At 39.8% G+C, this 10,743-nt stretch overlaps 1 protein-coding gene across 1 annotated transcript; it reads left to right on the top strand.

Moving 5' to 3' along the window:
- Window positions 1-859: 859 nt before the first annotated feature.
- On the top strand, window positions 860-10,304 carry LOC125381436 (B-cell lymphoma 3 protein-like). The gene is made up of 3 exons (XM_048397968.1): window positions 860-922; window positions 9,004-9,234; window positions 9,966-10,304. The coding sequence occupies exons 1-3, from the start codon at window positions 860-862 to the stop codon at window positions 10,302-10,304; spliced, it is 633 nt and encodes a 210-aa protein (XP_048253925.1).
- The last annotated feature ends 439 nt before the right edge of the window (window positions 10,305-10,743 follow it).

Here is a 10,743-nt window from a genome sequence, read left to right as displayed (position 1 = left end):
TCTAATGTTTCCCTTGTAGTCCTGTGTATAGGGGCTGCTATGTGAACATGTAATATCTAATGTTTCCTTTGTAGTCCTGTGTATAGGGGTGATATGTGAACATATAATGTCTAATGTTTTCCTTGTAGTCCTGTAAATAGGGGCTGCTATGTGAACATGTAATGTCTAATGTTTCCCTTGTAGTCCTGTGTATAGGGCTGCTATGTGAACATGTAATGTCTAATGTTTCCCTTGAAATCCTGTATATAGGGCTGATATGTGAACATGTAATGTCTGATGTTTTCCTTGTAGTCCTGTGTATAGGGCTGCTATGTGAACATGTAATGTCTGATGTTTCCCTTGTTGTCCTGTATATAGGGCTGCTATGTGAACCTGTAATGTCTGATGTTTCCCTTGTAGATCCTGTATATAGGGGCTGCTATGTGAATATGTAATGTCTAATGTTTCCTTTGTGGGTCCTGTCTATAGGGCTGCAATGTGAACATGTCATGTATAATGTTTCCCTTTTAGTCCTGTGTATAGGGCTGCTATGTGAACATGTAATGTCTAATGTTTCCCTTGTGGGTCCTGTATATAGGGCTGCTATGTGAACATGTAATGTCTAATGTTTCCCTTGTAGATCCTGTATATAGGGGCTGCTATGTGAACATGTAATGTCTGATGTTTCCCTTGTAGATCCTGTTATAGGGCTGCTATGTGAACATGTAATGTCTAATGTTCTTCTTGTAGATCCTGTATATAGGGGCTGATATGTGAACATATAATATCTAATGTTTCTCATGTAGATCCTGTATATAGGGGCTGCTACATCGATGACTTCGACCGGGTACTTCCCGACGACAAATTCCAAGATGGAACGATGACGGTTGAACTGTGTCAACTTTACTGCATTCAGAAATACTACTCCTTCTTTGGACTAGAGGTGGGTGGTACTTTGTACTGAGCAGGATTATAATATTGTATTTATAACTATCTACCTACCCTCCTACCTACCTACGTACTGACTGAACAGGATTATAATATTGTATTTATAACTATCAACCTACCCTCCTACCTACCTACGTACTGACTGACTGGCTGAGCAGGATTATAATATTGTATTTATAACTATCAACCTACCCTCCTACCTACGTACTGACTGACTGGCTGAACAGTATCATCATTTTGTATTTAGAACTATCCACCTACCCTCCTACCTACCTACGTACTGACTGACTAGCTGTGCAGGATTCTAATATTGTATTTATAACTATCAACCTACCCTCCTACATACCTACGTACTGACTGAACAGGATTATAATATTGTATTTATAACTATCCAACTACCCTCCTACCTACCTACGTACTGACTGACTGGCTGAGCAGGATTCTGATATTGTGTTTATAACTATCCAACTACCCTCCTACCTACCTACTTACTGACTGGCTGAGCAGGATTCTAATATTGTATTTATAACTATCCACCTACCCTCCTACCTACCTACGTACTGACTGACTGGCTGAGCAGGATTCTTATATTGTATTTATAACTATCCACCTACCCTCCTACCTACCTACGTACTGACTGACTGGCTGAGAAGGATTATAATATTGTTTTTATAACTATCCAACTACACTCCAACTTATCTACGTACTGATTGACTGGCTGAGCAGGATTATAATATTGTATTTATAGCTATCCAGCTACCCTCCTACCTACCTACGTAGTGACTGACTGGCTGAGAAGGATTAAAATATTGTTTTTATAACTATACCTCTACCCTCCTACCTACCTAGTTACTGACTGACTGGCTGAGCAGGATGCTAATATTGTATTTATAACTATCCCCCTACCCTCCTACCTACCTACGTACTGACTGACTGGCTGAGCAGGATTCTAATATTGTATTTATAACTATCCAGCTACCCTCCTACCTACCTACGTACTGACAGACTGGCTGAGCAGGATTCTAATATTGTATTTATAACTATCCAGCTACCCTCCTACCTACCTACGTACTGACTGACTGGCTGAGAAGGATTATAACATTGTATTTATAACTATCCAACTACCCTCCAACCTATCTACGTATTGATTGACTGGCTGAGCAGGATTATAATATTGTATTTATAACTATCCAGCTACCCTCCTACCTACCTACGTACTGACTGACTGGCTGAACAGGATTCTAATATTGTATTTATAACTATCCAGCTACGCTCCTACCTACCTACGTAGTGACTGACTGGCTGAGAAGGATTAAAATATTGTTTTTATAACTATACATCTACCCTCCTACCTACCTACGTACTGACTGACTGGCTGAGCAGGATGCTAATATTGTATTTATAACTATCCACCTACCCTCCTACCTACCTACGTACTGACTGACTGGCTGAGCAGGATTCTAATATTGTATTTATAACTATCCAGCTACCCTCCTACCTACCTACGTACTGACTGACTGGCTGAGAAGGATTATAATATTGTTTTTATAACTATCCACCTACACTCCAACTTATCTACGTACTGATTGACTGGCTGAGCAGGATTATAATATTGTATTTATAACTATCCAGCTACCCTCCTACCTACCTACGTAGTGACTGACTGGCTGAGAAGGATTAAAATATTGTTTTTATAACTATACATCTACCCTCCTACCTACCTAGGTACTGACTGACTGGCTGAGCAGGATGCTAATATTGTATTTATAACTATCCCCCTACCCTCCTACCTACCTACGTACTGACTGACTGGCTAAGAAGGTTTATAATATTGTATTTATAACTATCCAACTACCCTCCAACCTATCTACGTACTGACTGACTAGCTGTGCAGGATTCTAATATTGTATTTATATCTATCCACCTATCCTCCTACCTACCTACGTACTGACTGGCTGAGTAGGATTATAATATTGTATTTATAACTATCCAGCTACCCTCCTACCTATCTACGTACTGACTGACTTGCTGAGCAGGATTCTAATATTGTTTTTATAACTATCCACCTACCCTCCTACCTACCTACGTACTGACTGACTGGCTGAGCAGGGTTATAATATTGTATTTATAACTATCCAGCTACCCTTCTACCTACCTACATGTACGTACGTACTGACTGACTAGCTATGCAGGATTATAATTTTGTATTTATAACTATCCACCTACCCTCCTACCAACCTAGGCACTGACTGGCTGAGCACGATTATAATATTGTATTTATAACTATCAACCTACCCTCCTACCTACCTTCATACTGACTGGCTGGCTGAGCAGGATTCTAATATTGTATTTATATCTGTCCACCTATCCTCCTACCTACCTACGTACTGACTGACTGGCTGAGAAGGATTCTAATATTGTATTCATAATTATCCACCTACCCTCCTACCTACCTACGTACTGACTGACTGGCTGAAAAGGATTATAATATTGTATTTATAACTATACACCTACCCTCCTATCAACCTAGGTACTGACAGACTGGCTGAAAAGGATTCTTATATTGTATTTATAACTATCCACCTACCCTCCTACCCTCCTACGTACGTACTGACTGGCTGGCTGAGCAGGATTATAATATTGTATTGATAAGTATCCACCTACCCTCCTACCTACCTACGTACTGACTGACTGGCTGAGCAGGATTATGATAATGTATTTATATCTGTCCACCTATCCTCCTACCTACCTACATACTGACTGACTGGCTGAGCAGGATTCTAATATTGTATTCATAACTATCCACCTACCCTCCTACCCTCCTACCTACGTACTGACTGACTGGCTGAGCAGGATTATAATATTGTATTGATAAGTATCCACCTACCCTCCTACCTACCTACGTACTGACTGACTGGCTGAGGAGGATTATGATAATGTATTTATATCTGTCCACCTACCCTCCTACCTACCTACGTACTGACTGACTGGCTGAGCAGGATTCTAATATTGTATTTATAACTATCCACCTACCCTCCTACCTACCTACGTACTGACTGACTGGCTGAGCAGGATTATGATAATGTATTTATATCTGTCCACCTATCCTCCTACCTACCCACCTACTGACTGAATGGCTGAGGAGGATTCTAATATTGTATTTATAACTATCCACTTACCCTCCTACCTACCTACGTAGTGACTGACTGGCTGAGCAGGATTATAATATTGCATTTATAACTATACACCTACCCTCCTATCAACCTAGGTACTGACAGACTGACTGAGCAGGATTCTAATATTGTATTTATAACTATCCACCTACCCTCCTATCAACCAACGTACTGACTGACTGGCTGAGTAGGATTCTAATATTGTATTTATAACTATCCACCTACCCTCCTACCTACTTCCGCACTGACTGACTGGCTGAGCAGGATTATAATATTGTATTTATAACTATACACCTACCCTCCTATCAACCTAGGTACTGACTGACTGACTGAGCAGGATTCTAATATTGTATTTATAACTATCCACCTACCCTCCTATCAACCTAGGTACTGACTGACTGGCTGAGTAGGATTCTAATATTGTATTTATAACTATCCACCTACCCTCCTATCAACCTAGGTACTGACTGACTGGCTGAGCAGGATTATAATGTAGTTGTATTTGTGGACACCCTCAACTGAAGTGGATGTGAGTTAACTGATGACACATTAACACAGCCACTATGACATTTGAACTTTGGACTTACTCACTCCCATTAAATCAATACCGTTAAATAAATCTCCAAATTTGTCAGTCGCATGCTTTGTTTTGAAGGCGGGACGAGAATGTCGCTGCGGTAACATGATCAAGAGTGGCTACGCACGGGTGGCCAATGACCAGTGCAACTTCCCCTGTGCAGCGGACCCAGCGAACACTTGCGGAGGGGATTGGAGGATCGCCATTTATGAGCAAATACATCTCTGAATTAGATCTAGGATATACTCAACCACTGCATTTGATTAATGCATATATGTTGACGTATTAACAGTTCTTTCATATCATTTGATATCGTTATCCTCATTCGGGGGTTTAAAGTGTTTCTTTTTTAAAGAATATTTTTACGATTACAAAATCAGATATTCGTCTTCATAAAATTTGTTTTTAATTCATCTCAAGCAGATCGTTTCCCCGAAGAATAAAAAGTTAACTTTCCTCCCACATAAGTTTTGTTTTATGTTCCTAACAATCTCATTAAAATCAGATCCTATCGCTCGCTACCACGACACAAAGACCTGAGGACATCCCACATGGGTTCACGTCAGAAGTCTTTTCATCCGACCAATCAGTGAAAGTTTGCATTAGTTTACTAATCATGTAACCTCGAAAATGTTAACACGACGCATTCCGAGCGACAGTTACAAGCTAAATTAACATCATGGTTGACTTGTCGCTCTAGTGGGATAGGGGGCGGTCGGGTAGCCTAGTGGTTAAAGCGTTCGCTCGTCACGCCGAAGACCGGGGTTCGATTCCCGACATGGGCCGGGTACAATGTGTGAAGCCCATTTCTGGTGTCCCCGGCCGTGATGTTGCTGGAATATTGCTAAATGCGGCGTAAAACCACACTCACTCACTCACTCACTCACTCTAGGTGGATGGATATTGGAAACGGAGCGAGACCTTCCATATAGCCGGTGGGAAGAACTGCGATACAATCTCTGTCATCGATGAGAGATTCCAGATTTTTCTTCTGTTTAGTTTTTAAGTTTTGAATAGAGAACTTTGTCAAAATATTTTAAAGTGTATTGAGGAATGGGAGTCGCCAGTTTGAAACTACTGCCTGAAAGTTCGAGAAATCTTCTTTCTGGCTTATATCGACTTCCTGTTACGTGACTTGTAATTGGATGTCAACAGATCTTTGTGTAGCGTTAGCGAGCACGAGATTTTGAATTCCACCCCTACCGTCTTGAATCAAAATTATAACATGGTTTGATTATAAACTTGGATTGCAGATTTATTACATTTGTCTTGAAGGAATTCTTTATATATCTGATTTAGATATGAAAGAATGTGAATATGATTATAAGAGCATACTTTCAACATCATTGATTGGTGAATATTCATGTACATTTTGACATCATCATATCATGCTTTTTTCAAGGAACTCAACATCACCATATCATCCTTGTTGTGTATTTTGATATATTCCTGTAAAATGGTGTTATAATCACCATATCATGCTTGCTGTGTATCGTGATATATTCCTGTATAAATGATGTCCACTTCACCATATTATCCTTGCTGTGTATTATGAATCCTGTATCAAAGATGTTAATATCACCATATCATCCTTGCTGTGTATTATGATATATTACGGTATCAAAGATGTTAACATCACCATATCCTCCTTACTGTGCATTGTGATATATTCCTGTATCAAAGATGTTAACATCCCTGGTATCATCTTTGCGGTGTATTATGATATATTCCCGTATCAAATATGTTAACATCCCTATATCATGCTTGCTGTGTATTGTGATATATTCCTGTATGAAAGATGTTAACATCACCATATCATCCTTGCTGTGTATTGTGATATATTCCCTTATCAAAGATGTTAACATCACCATATCATCCTTTCGGTGTATTGTGATACATTCCTGTATAAATGATGTCCACTTCACCATATCCTCCTTGCTGTGTATTGTGATATATTCCTGTATCAAAGATGTTAACATCACCATATCATCCTTTCGGTGTATTGTGATACATTCCTGTATAAATGATGTCCACTTCACCATATCCTCCTTGCTGTGTATTGTGATATATTCCTGTATCAAAGATGTTATCATCACCATATCATTCTTGCTGTGTATTGTGATATATTCCTGTATAAATGATGTCCACTTCACCATATCCTCCTTGCTGTGTATTGTGATATATTCCTGTATAAATGATGTTATAATCACCATATCCTCCTTGCTGTGTATTGTGATTTATTCCGGCATTAAAGATGTTAACATCACCATATCATCTTTGCGGTGTATTGTGATATATTCCTGTATCAAAGATGTTAACATCACCATATCATCCTTTCGGTGTATTGTGATACATTCCTGTATAAATGATGTCCACTTCACCATATCCTCCTTGCTGTGTATTGTGATATATTCCTGTATCAAAGATGTTAACATCACCATATCATCTTTGCGGTGTATTGTGATATATTCCGGTATCAAAGATGTTAACATCACCATATCCTCCTTACTGTGCATTGTGATATATTCCTGTATCAAAGATGTTAACATCCCTGGTATCATCTTTGCGGTGTATTATGATATATTCCCGTATCAAATATGTTAACATCCCTATATCATGCTTGCTGTGTATTGTGATATATTCCTGTATGAAAGATGTTAACATCACCATATCATCCTTGCTGTGTATTGTGATATATTCCCTTATCAAAGATGTTAACATCACCATATCATCCTTTCGGTGTATTGTGATACATTCCTGTATAAATGATGTCCACTTCACCATATCCTCCTTGCTGTGTATTGTGATATATTCCTGTATCAAAGATGTTAACATCACCATATCATCCTTTCGGTATATTGTGATACATTCCTGTATAAATGATGTCCACTTCACCATATCCTCCTTGCTGTGTATTGTGATATATTCCTGTATCAAAGATGTTATTATCACCATATCATTCTTGCTGTGTATTGTGATATATTCCTGTATAAATGATGTCCACTTCACCATATCCTCCTTGCTGTGTATTGTGATATATTCCTGTATAAATGATGTTATAATCACCATATCCTCCTAGCTGTGTATTGTGATATATTCCTGTATAAATGATGTTATAATCACCATATCCTCCTTGCTGTGTATTGTGATTTATTCCGGCATTAAAGATGTTAACATCACCATATCATCTTTGCGGTGTATTGTGATATATTCCTGTATCAAAGATGTTAACATCACCATATCATCCTTTCGGTGTATTGTGATACATTCCTGTATAAATGATGTCCACTTCACCATATCCTCCTTGCTGTGTATTGTGATATATTCCTGTATCAAAGATGTTAACATCACCATATCATCTTTGCGGTGTATTGTGATATATTCCGGTATCAAAGATGTTAACATCACCATATCCTCCTTACTGTGCATTGTGATATATTCCTGTATCAAAGATGTTAACATCCCTGGTATCATCTTTGCGGTGTATTATGATATATTCCCGTATCAAATATGTTAACATCCCTATATCATGCTTGCTGTGTATTGTGATATATTCCTGTATGAAAGATGTTAACATCACCATATCATCTTTGCTGTGTATTGTGATATATTCACTTATCATTGATGTCAACTTCACCATATCATCCTTGCTGTATATTGTGATTTATTATGCCTCAAAGTGAGATTGACCAAGCAGAGAGCAGAACTACTGACCCCACATGAGCTCAAATACCGTCAGTGACAGCCATTTTGAATTTCAAACACCCACCTCACATATTTCACATTGAAGTTCTGGTACAGAAATTCGTTATTCGACACTGTTTTGTGTTTTAATATCATTAATTGTGATGAGCAGAGACATTATTTATTAAAGAAACCACGCTCGTTACTTTATTTATATAAAAAAAAGTATAGAGAAAAAAAGCTTACAGCGGAGGTCACTGAGTTACAAATAGCAACGTTATAGAACATACTATAGGATGACGTCACAAACAAGAAATGTGACGTCAATGAATAGATAGCAGACCGTCGTCAGGGAAAAGCGGACTGCTATCAAGTTACTGTGGCCCGCAGATTTCTGTTAACATGCGGGTATATTTATGATAATTCTATCCATTTTAGCTACAGTACTTAAACGTTCACATTTAGTGCATTATATATTCCATTGTTAACGTTTATGTTTACATATAGGATTGTCTGGTCCAGACTCGATAATTTACAGACCACCGTCATATAGCAGGAATATTGCTGAGTGCGGCGTTCAATAACAAAAAAAAAGCAAAACAGTCATTTAACATGATGATATGACTAATTGTTTGATCCCAGGATGGCAAGAGTGGACGCACACCAATGTTCCACGCGGCTGAGAACAATGAAATAGACATGGTAGAGATGCTTCTGAAGAGGGGAGCTAACCCTGACGTGTTGAACTATGCAGGCAGCACAGCCATCATGGCAGCTCAAGCCCGCAACTTCAGTCTGATCACGAAGATGCTGAGTCGGGCATCGGAGTGGAATGATGAGGAGGGGAGTGGAACATCGTCTCCAGCCTCGAAGGTATGTGACCGTTGTGTGAAATAATCCCCCATTGCCAGATGGTCTTTGGTATCATGAAAGTCCCGCTCAAGCACGGATCAAGGGATTCAGGGTTAGAATGTAAGTCCCCATCAACCTATCCTTGTTGTAAGTTGCAGCAGAATGGATCGGGTGGTCAGACTTGTTGATTTGTTTGATGCATGTATTTGTATCCCAATTGTATAGATTGATGCTTATGTTGTTGGTCACTGGATTGTCAGGTCCAGACTTGCCCTGGGACCCAGGTGTCCGAAGCAGCACATACTATGCAGGGTTGCATGCTGGGAAACATGCGATAATGCTTCCAAATTTGTGGACGCCATATTCTGCAATTCGCGCTCATATGTTTCAGCAAATTGGTAAAGTCTAAGACAGACATTCCTCCCAAAATTAGACCCGTAAAGATCCGGGGTAGAATAGGTATTCAGCAACCCGTGATTGCCGTAAAAGGCGACTGTGCTTGTCGTAAGAGGCGACTAACGGGATCGCGTGGTCAGGCTCACTAACTTTGTCGATGCATGTCTTCGTATCCCAATTGCGTGGATTGATGCTCATGATATCAATCACTGGATTGTCTGGTCCAGGTTCGATTATTTATTCATATAGCTGGAATATTGTTGAGTGTTGTTAAACAACAAACAATCAAATCCTCCAACATGAAGCTTCAAAGCAGTGTTAAGCTCACTCCTGAAAGTTGTATTGTGTTGTTGCAGGTCAGTGTGTACCTGCCTGACCCGGCAGTCGGGGTGTGGAATCATGCTGTTCCCCTCCGCAATCCCGCAACCAAGCAGAAGGGCACCGCACAAACTGCCCCCGTGGCAACGTTTGTCCGAGCTTCCTCATCACTGGCTGCTGACAATGAAGTGAGCCTCACTCAGAGTAGTGCTGTGAAGCCTCCCGAAACTGTGCCCCGAGTAACCGTTGGCAACAGCATCATGGACAAGACGGCAGTGGTAATGGAAAAGAGGCCATCATCATTTGTATCAAGGACAGCGTCCAGGTCCCCCGAGTTTAATTCTGTGGTAGCAGATGAGTTTAAGGGAAAAGATTAGGAGAAAGGGAACAGTAATAAATAAGCTCAGGCTGTTGAGCGAACACCTAGTTTGAGATCCACTGAATTAAATATGGCTGACGTTTCCAAATTGCTTCCCCTTCCCCCGCGATGAGGCTTGCAGAACTGCCTGTGCAGCAGTCACAGAATGTGTCTGAAAAAAACTGCAGCTGAAAAATCACTTAAGAAAACCAAACGTCAGGCTGATGGAAGTGCAACATGTACAGCATCCGCAACCAAGAAGATGGGCAATGGAGACACACAAGTTACCTCCTCTATACCTGACGCCATTTCTTCAACAAAGGAACAACCTTCTCATCCTGTCACAGAAACACTTCTTAATTCAAAACCCAAATCAACACCCATTCCAAAATCCAGACCGGAAAGTAGTTCTAAATCCCAGTCTGGATCTTCTACTGCAGAAACAAATCCAGTGAAAT

The sequence above is a fragment of the Haliotis rufescens genome, unplaced genomic scaffold (assembly GCF_023055435.1).
Source record: "Haliotis rufescens isolate VD_foot unplaced genomic scaffold, xgHalRufe1.0.p SCAF_18, whole genome shotgun sequence".
NCBI classification, from domain to species: domain Eukaryota; kingdom Metazoa; phylum Mollusca; class Gastropoda; order Lepetellida; family Haliotidae; genus Haliotis; species Haliotis rufescens.
This window is presented reverse-complemented; position numbering and strand designations above follow the sequence as displayed.

Coding starts and splice junctions, on each gene's coding strand:
- LOC125381436 (XM_048397968.1), top strand. CDS start 860: ATGACGGTTGAACTGTGTCAACTTTACTGCATTCAGAAATACTACTCC. Junction 923..9,003: donor ACTCCTTCTTTGGACTAGAG/GTGGGTGGTACT, acceptor GTTTGATCCCAG/GATGGCAAGAGTGGACGCAC. Junction 9,235..9,965: donor CATCGTCTCCAGCCTCGAAG/GTATGTGACCGT, acceptor GTGTTGTTGCAG/GTCAGTGTGTACCTGCCTGA.